The 14728-nt window shown below is 38.6% G+C and overlaps 1 protein-coding gene across 5 annotated transcripts in view; it reads left to right on the top strand.

Moving 5' to 3' along the window:
- The window catches only part of LOC121298852 (ADAMTS-like protein 3), a 126964-nt gene that overhangs the window by 82924 nt on the left and 29312 nt on the right, over window positions 1–14728 (top strand). For 4 of the 5 annotated variants that reach the window (XM_041226103.1, XM_041226101.1, XM_041226104.1 and 1 more), the window contains 8 exons: window positions 1038–1149; window positions 1540–1678; window positions 1887–1937; window positions 2726–2930; window positions 3265–3412; window positions 4575–4659; window positions 9699–9982; window positions 10540–10669. In XM_041226103.1, coding sequence (XP_041082037.1) covers window positions 1038–1149; window positions 1540–1678; window positions 1887–1937; window positions 2726–2930; window positions 3265–3412; window positions 4575–4659; window positions 9699–9982; window positions 10540–10669 — 1154 coding nt within the window. Of the gene's footprint in view, window positions 1–1037; window positions 1150–1539; window positions 1679–1886; window positions 1938–2725; window positions 2931–3264; window positions 3413–4574; window positions 4664–9698; window positions 9983–10539; window positions 10670–14728 lie in introns of those variants that run through there. The other variant, XM_041226105.1, reaches the window with a different exon arrangement.

The raw sequence follows: 14728 nt of genomic DNA, 5'->3' as shown, positions 1-14728 counted from the left end.
AAGGGATATGAAATGGCTGTTCTAATCATTGTCTCCAAAGTGTGTCTTGTGGAGGAAGATATTGCTGCTCATGTATGAGATTATGTATTAAATACGGAACAAGTAATGTCACACTATTTAATATTTGGACTCAAGCCTGTTAGACCAATTAATGACAAATTATCCTGTTCAGTAATGTTTACTTTGGGAAATAGATTGGTCTATAAAAGTATATATTGTTTGCAATAATTGTTGGATTTTGACAATGAAAAAAAAGTTACTGGCATTAAAACAAACTTAATTTGTTCTAGACTAATTTTTGGCATGACATCTAACTGCAGAAGTATGGCCAAGCATTTCATCGCATAGTCTTAATTTTCTGAAGCTTAAAATGCGACCGCTTGGAATCATATTTAACATTACATAGTTGAACAGCTGTTTATTTCATAGAGTCCAAGATGTTGCTCAATTTACTCTTTCAGACATGGAATGAAACTAAGACGTTTCAGCAATATTTAGGTTTTTTGACTATTTCCTGGGAAAAGTTGTTTTTTTCTATTTACATACACAAGCCGTCAATTTATTTCCAATGCCAAGGCATGCATTCAGTCAGTGCCATACAATAATGCTGAATGTCAGTGACTTTGAAAACTTGTTCTGAGTGATTGATGTTTGATTGCTACAGTATGGCAAACACCCCAAAGAAACACCCAATTAACAGCCTTATTCAACAACAGGTCCCCTCTGCAGGTATTCTTGTTTTCTGTGCTGCCACTCACACACAAGATAGTGAAGCTCCATCATTTAGAATGGTAAATGATACCAGCTCTGTATGATCAATGCCTATGCTTGCACTGAGTTTCCTTGTCAACTAACACAAACACTTCATTACATATTTAATTAGCCTTTTAGGGAGGTTACAAAGTATGTGCAGGTCAGAGAAAGCCATTGTAGGTCTTACCTCAAGTAAAATGCAACCACTTTGCAACCAAACTGTTTCTCCTTTATCTAACCTCAGAAGCCATGGTGAGTATGTACACACTTGTGTATCCCTGCAGGTGAGGTATGCTGCTTCCAGAGACACTCTGGTGCAATTCGTCTTCTATCATCCCATTAGCCATCAATGGAGAGAGACGGACTTCTTCCCTTGCACTGTCACATGCGGAGGAGGTAAGCAAAGAACTAAAGAGTTGATTCATTGCCTAACACTTTTAGTGTTGAGGCATAATCAAACTGTAATTACAAGGTATGTAGGTGTAATTACTGTGCTATAACTATGTAACTACATGTGGAGTTACACATGATTAGTATGTTTGGTTATGCACTGTGTAGTTGCAGCGTAGAATGTGATGATGTGATAAAAACGTCATCAATGCCATTTAGAATTACCAGCGGCTCTAAGATTTTGAAATTGCTTCTGATGCCCCATTTTCAAAATCTTAGTGCTTTTAGTTCATATTCAGCTATTTTTTCTTCTGAACTGAGGTTTCAAAATCACTGATGTTATGTATTCCATAACTGTGTGCTCTGTATTATTACTGTACATTTTCTGCATCTCAGGCTATCAGCTAAACTCTGCAGAGTGTATGGATGTTCGTTTAAACCGCGCGGTATCTGACCAATACTGTCACTATTATCCTGAGAACAAGAAACCCAAACCCAAACTGAAGGAGTGCAGCATGGATCCCTGCCCCGCAAGGTGTGTTAGAGACGGTGTTGAACTAAAAAGAACTGATACAGTCATATAATTTCACAAACATTTGCTAATGTGGAAATTGTGTAGACATACAGCATTCGTTGCAGGATTATTCTTATTTTTCATTCATTTTTCGGTTTAAATCCGACCTTTTTAATTACTTTTTTTAAATGATATTTAGCTTATAACGCACATTAATTATACCCCACAGTGATGGATTTAAAGAGATCATGCCTTACGACCACTTCCAGCCCCTTCCTCGGTGAGTAATTCTCCACACAGACGTACTGCACTTTGGTTGGATGCACTTGAGTTCCATGAGTTAGTGCATCTGCTTGTATTGTATTCTATCCCTTTTTTGTAATCAGCTGTATGAAATGAACCTGAACCACAAACTCCTCTGTTGAGATCGGCTGAACAGAGCTCATCAGCTTTCAAATGAAGCAACTTCTGTCTAGTGGAGATAAACTGTTGTCCTAGGAAGTTTCCACCCCTGGACTATGAGCCATTTCCTTTCTGAACTGCAGCAGCCCTTCTCCTTTGCTTTTACATGAACAAGCTTTGCATTTTTTGGAAGGGGATCTAAAGATAAAAGGGAAGACCAGCATTATATTACAGCTAAGCATTAATACATTTCTAGTATTTTAAATGCGCCCGCAGACTAAATATTATCTAGCAACTGTTTATGTTGGTGCATCATTCGCTTGATTGATTTTGCAGGTCATTGAAGCTAAGTTGGAGTTTGACCTTTGCCTCTGGCAGCTTCCTACAGAGTAGTGTAGGTGATGATTATGAATGCAACAGGGTTGATTTATGATCATTAATAATGAGGTTCTGTACCAGTTACATACCATTTTTGCCTCCTCCATAAACACATTATTTATACTTAAAATGATGTACTGATAACCTACTCACCCTCGTCTACAGTTGTTATTAACAGTACTTTCATTTGACATGAAGAACATACATTATGTGATTGTTATTCAAGGTCTCTTACCAAACTAGGAACATTAAAAATGTAATTTGCTAAAAACTTATTTGTTTCCCTAGCTGGGAGCACAATCCCTGGACGGCCTGTTCCGTGTCTTGCGGGGGTGGCATTCAGAGACGGAGCATCGTGTGTGTGGAGGAGACCATGCATGGGGAGATCCTGCAGGTGGAGGAGTGGAAGTGCATGTACACGCCTAAGCCAACACTAATGCAAACCTGCAACCTGTTTGACTGCCCCAAGTGGATAACAATGGAGTGGTCCCAGGTAGGTAAAGCTGTAATACAGGGGAGGATGATAAAGTCAATTAGCCATTCAATACAGAAGATTAAAGCAGACTGCAGTACTACCATAGATTAACTGCTTCAAATATCTGCCATTCATGTCATCATTGATATAACAATACTACAGAAGGAAGGATCATTTCACAGAATGGATGGCATTCTTCAATTCCCTCTGATCACCTATTGTACATTATTGTATTTGTAAGAGTGACTCATCGCTAACCATTTTTTTAAGGCAATACAGTAGCTCATGATGATCTCTGTTGTTACAAAAGTCTCATCTTACAGTTCTAGGCTTATTTTTTTGTTTCTTTCAGTGCACTGTTACCTGTGGTCGAGGGCTACGTTACCGAGTGGTTCTTTGCATTGATCACCATGGCCAGCACATAGGGGGGTGTAATCTGCAGCTGAAGCCCCACATCAAAGAAGAGTGTGTGGTGCCCATTGCATGCTACAAGCCCAAAGGTACGCATAGCAAACACAGAACTGGTACGTTTCAATTTTCAAAATTGCACAGCCATGATTGTAACAGCCCTGAACTTGGAAATCTTGGATAAAATTGTACAGAAGCAGACCTCCCATGTAAAATGCATGGCACAAGTTATTGATCTCTCCTTGGCGCATCATCAATAAATAGGTATGTAAGTGAAAATTTTTTTTCGATTGACTTGAAAGGTGTTTCCTTCATTTGCTTAAGTGCAATACTGCCTAAACATGTCTTCAACTGTTTCTAATTAGTAGAAAGTTCGCTTTCAGACTTCCTTCTCTCTTTTTTAAATTATCTGACCTTGGTCACCTCAGGAACGAGCCTGAAGTCCTACACTGGCTGGGGAGACATTTAAGCCTAATGAGCTGGTAACATTTTTTAAAGGAAGACAATGATGGGATGCAGGCATCGCCAACAGAAAGCAATCAGTCCAGACCCGCCTCTCTCTCAAACTCAAATCTGATGAATGTTTCACAGATTGATAGACAGATTTAGGACCTGATTTAGAAACCTAGGATGTTTGTTTATATTTAAAGGATAATAAACCTCTCCAACCCTCTTACATACTTAGCCATTCAGTTAGTTTTTGTGCTAAGACTGAGAGAGGAAAATGTTTTATCAAGGGAGAAATCAACCCATGCCTCTCATTTAGTACCATGGCAGCTGAGAAGATGGATGGCCGAGAGAGAGAATGTACAGGGGAGGCAGCGCAGTCAAGCAGCGGCTCTCTCATTCACATCTGAGAGATAAAACTGTAAATGCTGAGTGCTGTTATAAAGTGATTAACAATCCTCAATCTGAAAAGAAAGAAATCTTTCAACATATTTTTCTTTGCGTTCAGGAACCGGTTTTCTCAGTGCGAGAGACTTTGGCTGATGAATGGCCCGTCTTGTCACCACAATGTGTGTGTGTGTATGTGTATGTGGGGGTATTTTCTGGCTTGTGATTGGCACGAGGGAAGGTTATGATTAATAATCCTGTCAAAGGGGGCCATCATAACTCCAGGCTGATCCAATAGGAAAGGGTTAAATGGTGCTTTACAGATTCCACTAACTGGGAGTGAATAATGCTTTTTAAGTATTCTATCCCTGCATGACTCCAAAGACTCCAATGAATGATTTATGCATTCTGCTCTTCCAGAAAAACTTCCTGTGGAAGCTAAGCTGCCCTGGTTTAAACAAGCACAGGAACTGGAGGAGCCCAGAGCTGCTTCAGAGGAGCCTACGTGAGTTCACATCCGTTCATTTTCATCTGCTCCTTCATAAAACTGTTTCTCAAAGCTAAAAATATGCACGTCCCACATTTCCAATTATGAGAAAACCCTCAGAGGTACGAAAAGGGGAACAGCAATTAGAAGCAAAAAGGATCATGTTTTTCTCTGTTATATAGTATGTGTGCATGGGTTTTCTGTGTGTGCGAATTGTAGATTGACAGATCAGAAGACGGCTGATATTCATATGAAGTCACAGAGTGCTTAGCGACCTCTCGTACCTCCTACAGCATCAGGGGTGTCTGCTAATATGACAAGTGCTTGTCACAGCACTGCTGGTGGGGTGATGCTACTGTAGTTACTGGGATTGACTGATCCCACCACATTTCAATATCCCTATGTGTTTTATTTCATCTTTGTATTTAATACAACTTCCAAATGCTTGCACATACAGGGTACTGTATTGTCATCTAAAGAAGCCTTTTGTTGTTTTTCAAACCTTAGCAGTATATTTACTCAGTTTAGCTTGCCACCAGTCTGAGTGAACGCACACACTGTATCAACTCCCAGTTTGTTCTATTCTTAGAACTATCTTTTCAAACTCTGAAATTAGATTTTCTTAATAGAGGTCAGGGGACTAAAGGCAGCTGCATTTTCAAACCCACAAAACCAAAAACCCTGCCAAATCAGTTTGAGATGATAAATACTGTTGCCTCTGGTCCACCAAGAAGAGACTCAGAAAAGTATAAAGAGTAAAAGTTCACAAGAATGCAAGGTAAATGTGTCTAAGTGTTCACGGAGCAGAGCCAAGAAAAATCCAGATGTGACCTTTTCACTTGTCAATTAGGGAACGTGGTGGCAGTTGACATCTATCATTGATCTGAGAAACCTTTTTAAATTGCAGTTTTATTTTATTACTGCAGCTTCAGAAAGTGCATTTATTTTGGTATTAATACCCATGTGATTGGATATAGTAGAAAGCTGGGACCAATTAGACTTGTTTAATAACCTCCACCGTGCCAAATCCAGCTATTTGATACAGTTTAACATTTATCACTAAGCATGGGCAGTTTAGCTGCTTTAACTAATTTTTAAATCTCGATATTGGGATGGTTGAAGTTCAATGTGCATACGTGTTATTGCACAAAACACGTACACACTGGGGAAATAAACCCAGAAGTAATGAATGAAGCATTTGATATGGTCCTGGCTCATGTAAGAAATTTCAAGTGATTAAAGACTTGTTTGTTAATAAGTTATTTTGTTGCCCAGTTTATACATTTGCAGAACCCTTCTGTCATTTCATATTTGCTCTAAAATTCCCATTTGCTTATTGATGCTTTTGGATGCCTTTGTTATAAAGATGTGCTGATGTACTCACATTGCTATGCTGTTATGTAGGGCAAACATAAAGTAATTTGACTATTGCAGTAGAATAAGATAACTGAAGAGGTTCTAGAATATCAGTCCAAGATGTGACTTTAGCTGCTCTTTGCCAGACCTAACACCCTTACCTTTACAGGGGCAAGGGTACAGCCCAGACATCCCTGGAATTCGTTGATGTTGAAAGCTTGGCTGCCCAGTCTTTCCCTTTTCAGCTCACAGCTGGGTCCCCTTAAGCCGTCCCTTATAATGTTATTCACAATCCTATAGATTTGAAGTCATTTATACAGGTAGCCCTTTCAGCATAGCCCGTACTCTGGAGCAGAGCTCTGAAGCCTGCTGATTAAACCCAGGAGCAGTGGGTCTGCTCTTTCTGAGGCTTGGAAGCGAAGGGGAAGTCTATATGGACATTGGCCTTGGGCTGGGGCTGTAAACTCAATGTTAATCTATAGCGGAATGAGGACAAAAAAAAAAAAAAGTTTTTGTTTTTACTCTGTTGACTCAATCGCCAAACTGAATTGTCACTTTACTCATTTATGACTACAGTGGGGGTTGGTGGGATTGAAATTTGGCAAGGAGGTGACAAGACGCCACCATATTCACTTGGATTTTCAAGTTCAGAGTGAAGGATCCTCAGACCTAAAATCTCTCTAGTGCCAAAATGCACACAAGCTCAGTACTGTATTAGATTGTTTTACATGTTTGTTGTAGAATGTACAGATCAGTACTAAACAGTACAGTTTTTATAAGATAGTGGAAATCCTTTAAGCAACTAATGTATATAAATTAAAATATTAAAGGAAGGTTGGTTCTTCTTATGCGTTTCACTTAAGCCCAGACATTTGGCCGTGTTAATTCCTGCTACCTGGACACAGATGCCAGTTCCGGTCAAACCTGGACAGGTGGCAACCCTAGTGCTTGTAAAGTCAACAGAATTATGTTTTGCCACGTAAGAACATTGCTTGTTTTGCTCCCAATACAGTATAAGCTGACAGCTCGCTGCAAGTAATGGTTTTATTTTACTAAATCACTGCATGAAATATAAGTAATTATCATAAACATGCTCTAAAAATGCTTTTTTATGTCTGTGATAATAACACTATTTATCTTCAGTCTAGGAGCTACCATGGTTTTAGCACAACAAAGAAAGCTTTCCCCCTTTACCAGTTCATGAACAGATTAAACACATGTCTTGTCATTGAGGATTATAATCCTTTATTTCCTTATTATCCCAGCAGACTACGTCTTCTTTAAACACCAGAAGTCTGTACCTTAATAGAGCTTTGTATCCAGTGTTTTTCTTGTCAGTTTTTACTGTGAAATCACCTGTAACTCTGTTCTATCAAAACATTACAGAGCTATAACTGACTTTTTAACAATTGCCAGTTTGTTTCTATTGCAGTATTAATTAGTCCGTTTCCTGCATAAAATGTATAACTTATTAAAACGAACAACGTTATTCATCGGGCTGTCACAATGAGTTTGCAGGAACGACAGGGGGTCAAGACCTCATGTAGCTTATTATTAAAACCAACTCATGTGTCATTAGCAAACTTAAGATTCACATCCTTAAGAAAAGCTTGGTGTGAAATACAGTGACATTCGACATATCTCTCAAGTCAAGTATGTGTTAAATTCTCCTGTACTGATGGTGATTTTCAATATTAGTTTGTTCCAGTTTTTAGTTGCCAATTTTCCAGACTTGTTTTCAACATTTATATGCTAAACAGCTGTAAGCGGACAGGAACGTTTTTTTTTTTCAGAGAACATTGTTTGGGAATGATTTCATAAGAAATTAAGAAACAGCTTAGGTACACATAGAAACCTCTACATTTCACTTGGTTTGTTTAAAAATATGGTACTGATTGTTCATCTGTCACAAGATAATTTCCTTGCATGTTTGTGCAAGACAAAGAAATAAACAAACTACACAATAGAAATGTTTTTGCAACCTTGTTCTATTTCTGTGAAAAGAAAGATGTGTAAATAAGTGTAATGAAATCCTGCAACTCACATATGAAACAAAATGCTTTACTGACAATACAAAACATTAAAAACCAATGCTTTTTAGCTCAGCTTTCATCAGGACACCCCGATAAAAACAATGTCCCAATAAAGGCAATGCTAAGCCGAAACGCTATAATTTTTTAATGTTTTTTTTGTTCTTAACCAATAAAATATACTGGATTTCCATAAATTTATTTAAACATCTTTCTTTTCACAGAAATGAAATTAGGTTGCAAAAGCATTTCCATTGCATTGCTTGCTTATTAAATCATTCCCCAAAAAGAAAAAAAAATCTGAACAAAAAAACTTTTTGGTAAGGACATGAGGAATATTCTTAGGCAACAATAATCATTAACAGATGACTGCATTTTCATTTTTGTATTTTTTGTTTTATGCAGCCATTTATTTCTGACCGCTGACAGCTGTTCAGTCTATAAATGTTGAAAACAAGTACAGAAAATTGGCTGTAGTAGTCATTAAAAACTGGAACAAACTTCCTAATAATGAAATTCATCACCAGTACTGGAGAATCAGGAACATCTCCCAACTGCAATTGTCTTTGAAATGAAAGCTGCTATCCTGATGTGCTTGTAGCTCGACAATGCGACACTACGTAAATCCCTGTGCCAAGACTCAAGCTCTTCAAACCCAGTTAATTGTCTTGGCCTGAAAGAATTTATCACGGCAGGGTCACAAAAAAAACAAAACCATAATGTATAAATATCACATTCTTCCAGCAGTCATATGAATTACAGATTCTTGGCACTTGCATAAATGTTACATCTTATGTAAGGGAAGGCCTGTGCTAGACGATTTGCTTGACATCGAAGAAAAGTTATAGTTTGCAGATTTTACTGTCCAGTAGTTTTATGAGGAAAGGTTCATTAATGGGAAGTGCTCCCCCCCCCCAGCAGATAAGACAAGTCACTAGATGTGGAGTGGAATATGGACAGTTCAGACTGGAGTCAAGAGTACCGTTAAGAATATTTACAGCAGGCAGGTATGGTTTTCGTCAAGAAGAAAAAAGAAAAGAAAGGGAAGTTACAGCACTTCATTGTGTTGAGAGATCCAGCATTGAATGATGTCTTTTTTCGCTGCTGAGTGAATGTTGTTTTTATCAGCTCTCAGTTTGGAATCTATCTTGCATTCATTCAAATCCAATTACTGGGCGAATCACGTTGTTCCAAATTGTGCTGCGTTGCTAAGCAGATGTTGAGCTTGATCTGAGGAGGGTAATTCTCTCAATTGCAGCTGTTTAATTTTACAGTTAAAATTACAGTGAATATAAAGAATACTCAATAAACGTTCGTGGAGTGCTGTGGCTGTTTCACTTAAGAGGACGGCCAGCCTCAACCTTGGCTTAACAGAAGCACTCCATAAACATTCATGATGTATCCTGTGTGTAACTGGCATAAAACAGGATGCTCATCCAGCAAGCATTCTCATTTTCAAACTGTTTAATTTGGCCAGGACACTGGAGTCACTGCCCAAGGGAAAAGTGCTTGTTATATAACTGTTTGTTTAGTACAGACATGCCCTGAATGTAACACATTTAAGTCCCAAGAGAAACTGAGAGGCAGCCCATCTGTGTGCTGCTCTGACAGTGTATCCTCTGAGCCGCAGATCCTGAACCTGCCTGTCTTTCTGCTTTTTGTGTCCCAAAGGTACATTCCCAAAGCCTGGTCACCGTGCAGTGTGACCTGCGGGCCTGGCAGACAGACGCGGCAGGTGACGTGCCGAGTCCTCCTCTCTTTTTCCCAGACGGAGGCCGAGCTGCCCGACGATGAGTGTGAGGACTCGAAGCCCCTGACAGAGCGAGGCTGTAACCTGGGACCGTGTGACGGGGATCCTGCTGTGTACCAGCCCTCCATTCCTCTCTATGATGACGAGGAGCTGTGTGACTGGGAGTATGAAGGGTTCACCTCATGCTCAGCTTCATGCGCAGGAGGTATCTGCATTCAATATAAAAGCTGTTCTGTATTACTGGAAATAATCACCTTTATTGTGATCACATTTATATAGGAATTGCGCAGTCTGAGATATTCTAATAGGACAGATGTATTTTAAGAGTCCCTGTTTAAGGATCAGAGCCTTGCACATTAGCCATGGCAGGGGAGGCAGGTTGTGCCAAGGTAGAATTTTTTGGCTTGTTTTGGATTTTCTTGCATATGAAAAGTTAGTATTGCAAGATTTATTGCGAGGGGGAGATTTATTTGAAAAGCTTGGTCCTGGACTCTAAGCCAATGTAAAACATCATGTTTTCTCGTGCTTGAGTAAAACTCGGGCAAAATACATACAGCAAGAAATCTGGTTATTGTTTTGCACGAGTGAATGCAATTTTTAAAACAAAGGATGTTTAATCTGTGAGGGTAAAGACCGGTATAAAGAAAACTCAGCTAATAAATGAAAAGATTTGAAGACCCAGCAGAAACAGGAAGCACATTCCAGAAGGTCTTGAGCACATTGTGTTCTGTTTGAATGGTACTGAAGGGGTTATGTTCGCAGGAAAACAAGAAGCCATTGTGGTGTGTCTGAATAAGCAGGAACGAAAAGCTGTAGGTGATGCTCTATGTGATGGCTCCAGTCGTCCCCCTGAAATGATTCGAATCTGCAATCCAGAACCCTGTCCAGCAAGGTGAGCCCTTATCATTGAGCCTTGTCCAGACACAAGCACACAGAACTGAATGCGTCCCCAGCTGAGCACAGGCTCAGATAAAACATCAGCACACCAGTCATTTCTGGTTGAAGAGCAGCAGGAGTGTAACCCACACAAACCCATAGCAGTGTTTACATGTCATCGATAAGTACATCATTGTCTCAGTGCTTAGCACTTCACACTTGCAGTAATTGAGGGTTTCCTTTCCAGGGGTAGTGAAAATGAAAACATGGTTACCCTTTAAGGCACAAACGGCTTTTTAGTTTTTTTGTTAAAATGTCTGGTTTGTATTTTGGCTTTATTTTCACTTTATTTTAGCTTTGCTTAACATGGTCTTGTAAGCTATAGGCTTTACGTCTGAATTGAAATGCTCAAAACAAAGGCGACACTAATTGTGGTATGTTTAAAAGACAAGAGTTTAAGCAAGTTATTGTATTAAGGTACCAGATACCACATATAGTACATGCCAAAGAGAACGAGCATTTGAGAATACTGTTCAGAATTCCTTAACGATCGAGCACCAAGATAATCAATTCTTCAAATGGGAACATGTGATATTGTATCTCCTGCTGGGGTGCCTGCTTTTATGACCATCTGTTTAATAATCATGTGAGGTCCTAAACAGCCTGGCCCTGGGAAAACAACTGACTGTTGAGACCATCTGTTTCAAGCACTGAGAGAGAATGGTTCTCACATCATGCAAGGATTTTAGAAGACCATAGGACCCCCGCCCCTCCATGATTTCAACAGCAAATATTCATAAAGCCCCTCTGGTATAACCTGTTTAATCCCTCGTGTATGTATTGTTCTGTATTGGCATTTTAATTTCATTCTCGTTCTCATTCCCACACAAATTTCAGTGCATTTTGCACACAAATCACTAAATGAAAAAAAAAACAAACAAAAAAAAACTATTCAGTTTTTATTATATAATGGATAGAAAGGCTTTCTGGCTGTACAAATCTGTTTTTTTTTCTCCTTAGGGCCACAGTTTTCTTTTTGGTTTTTGTTTAAATACAAGTCTTGTTGTAAATAGTATTCCAACAGATAAGAGCCAGTGCAAGTTGATTCTGATATTGCAGCAATACACAAAAGACAATGGGCTTGTATAGCACTGCCCCAGCCAGTGCCCTCCACACACACACGGGTCCGTGGAGCAGAGAACACTGGGGATGGTCTTGTCTTTCAGTGATCAAAGCTGTGGTCATTTGTAAATATTTATGAAGTTTCCTGTGCGGAACTAGTGGTTATTATTTCAGAGTTAAGCCTTCTGAATCGTTCTGTCATCAGCAATAAGGAATGCTGGATTACTTTCATGAAGAAACGAGCATGATATGACAATAGGGTTTAGGTTTACATTGCTGATAAAATCGGGTGATTGGAAATGAGTTTCTGAGGGGTCGCACCCACTGAGGAAATGTAGACCTTTCTTTGCCTCTGTAAAGGCCAGAGAGAGGTCACTGACTTGCTTGTCTAAAAGATTTGAACTGTTCTGATCATTAGTATTCTGCAAGGTAAACCTGTTTGCTTTATTAATACAAATGTATATTTGTACCTTTGCTGAAAAGATTGTGGAGGAACCTTTGACTTTTAAATACTTGCCAATCTGTCAAACTGCCACTACGAGAGAGCTTTTACTGAACCAAAAGCGGAGTATTTATAGCACTGTTAACATTGGAGAGGAAACAGAAATACAGTAAAGAAAGATACTTGAACACCCCCCCCCTCCCTTTATTAAAGGTACTGTTACAGTCATCTTCTTCATTTCCAATACACTGTGTTAGCCAGAACATTATTCTTTGTGTATATAAGCTCTAGATCTGTGTGGCTGCTTTTTGTACATTAAAGCAACATTTCAGAGAATGATTGAGGTTGAAAGAGGGTTTTGTGATTGATGCTAATTACTTGTCAGGTCGACAATGTTGGGCATTGTGAGAGCCCCTCAACTCCTCTCTTCGACATGCTTAGCAAATTATTCTTTGCAGGGATTGTTTTTCCTTTAATAGGCCTGGAGTCAAATGGCAATAACCAAAAGTCAAAGCGTGTTGATTTAGTTGAGAAAGCGATACTGTATTTGGATGAGCAAGGGATTAGGCTGATTGGGAGCTGGAGAATTTGATGCAACTTCAAAGATGTGACTTTTTGTTTTTAATGGAAAAGTCATGCTGTTTTATTTAGTAGTTCAAAAAACAGTCACCTGCGTTGTCGTGCATGCAAGGTATTCTGTGCTTAAACTCAAGTTCTCAACTCAACTCAAGTTAAAAGTAAGAAAATGCTTAAAAGCATCAAATGGCAAAACACAAAACAAAAATGGATTTAAAACAAATTCTATTTTCTCCAGTCTAGCTTGGATCATTTTTGTTTTACATGTTGCTGTAACCAGTAATAGTTTATTATGCACTTCCTTGAAGTTTAAAGATAGAATGATGCCTTCTTGGCACAATTCATCTGAATGTTTTTGTTTTAAAAAGTATATTCCAAGTAAGAGGTAGGTTGAACATTGACCCTTATTGAGCTGTGCAAAGGAAAATACACTTTTTGGGGAGATAAGAACCAGCACTGGGCTTAATACTCTTTCTCTTCCTTTATGAGATCCATAAGGTCTCTGAAATCCACAAAAATAACACAAACTGTAAACTACCAGTACTAATTCAAACATGTTTCCACTTTGTATATCTATATGTACATCTGCAAATGGACCCCAAGTGGAAACTAAACCTTGGCTCCACCCCCTCGGCTTGGGGTTAATTGGCATTTTTAGAAACCCGAAATCTGTGTTTGGCTTGGGATTGTCTTGCGAATGACCCCATCGTGACGCAGACAATTCACTTTACCCAAACAGATGTACCAGCATGGAACTGGAGATCCATGCCAGTTGATTTTTTTAAATAAATAAATAAACCACATTATAATATATATATATATATATATATATATATATATATATATATATATATATATATATATATATATATATATATATAATATATATATATATATATATATATATATTTTGAGAGCAGTTGGTTCATGGTTCAGATACATGTTATTTTTAAGAATATGTTTGAGTCAGTGTAAAGGGCATTTGAAAATGTTAATAATCTTTATTATAAACCTCATAGAAAGTTGGACAATCAATCAAAATGAAGCATTTCAGGTTGCTAGTTACCAGTGAAAGCCTGCTAGTGTAAACAAAAAGCCTTTTTACTGTGTTTTAAACAAGCAATATGAATCCGCTGTAGTTAGAAAAAAAAAAAACAAACAGAAAGATATACTGTAGTATTTTGGTGTTGGACGTTAGTATTTACAACAGGAAGGGTAAAAAGGGTCTACTAAAAGATATTAAGGGACTATCTAAATCCCATCTTTAACACACTTAAAAGGATTAATGTACAGTATGTGTAAAAAAAAAAAACCACACGTTTCCCTTTCAGTCTACCTTCTTTGCTCTTGAAGGGTGTTTTTATGCCATGGTATGACTTAATGTTTCCGACAGATTAGTTAAGGATATCGCACTAGCAGAAAGGGAAGGAGTTACTTTCAAAGGAGTGGAAAAAAAGCCATTTCTGTTTATTCTGTATGCTCTTTTATTTTCATTTTGCATACTTCCTTAGAAGAGATTTAAAGAGATTTTGGAATTGGTGCACTCCACTGTTCTCTCCCTTTTCCGATATAGAGATACCATTTTGGAGTCGCTGCCAGAGAAAGTAATAATCATCCATGTGGAAGAACTGAACTTTGCTTGGGTCTCTGTTTGACCCTGTTTGATGTGGTAAATGATGAAAACTAACTCATACGCAGCCCTTTGCACTGCTTCTGTACAGGGCACAGGCCTCAACATGATTTGCACAAAAGCAGATCCAACATGCATGCCTAGATGAAAGTGCTGTTGTGCCCTTTAGTGTCACCCCTGCTTCTTTTGCAGACAAGAGAGCCTATTCTTTACTTCCAGAGAATTTGTTTTGGCTGACCTGGTTAAAATGCACTCTGTTTCCATGGGGCATAAGAAAAGCCCACAGATATATAAAGTGGACCCAA

This window comes from Polyodon spathula, chromosome 24 (assembly GCF_017654505.1).
Source record: "Polyodon spathula isolate WHYD16114869_AA chromosome 24, ASM1765450v1, whole genome shotgun sequence".
Taxonomy (NCBI): Eukaryota; Metazoa; Chordata; class Actinopteri; order Acipenseriformes; family Polyodontidae; genus Polyodon; species Polyodon spathula.
This window is presented reverse-complemented; position numbering and strand designations above follow the sequence as displayed.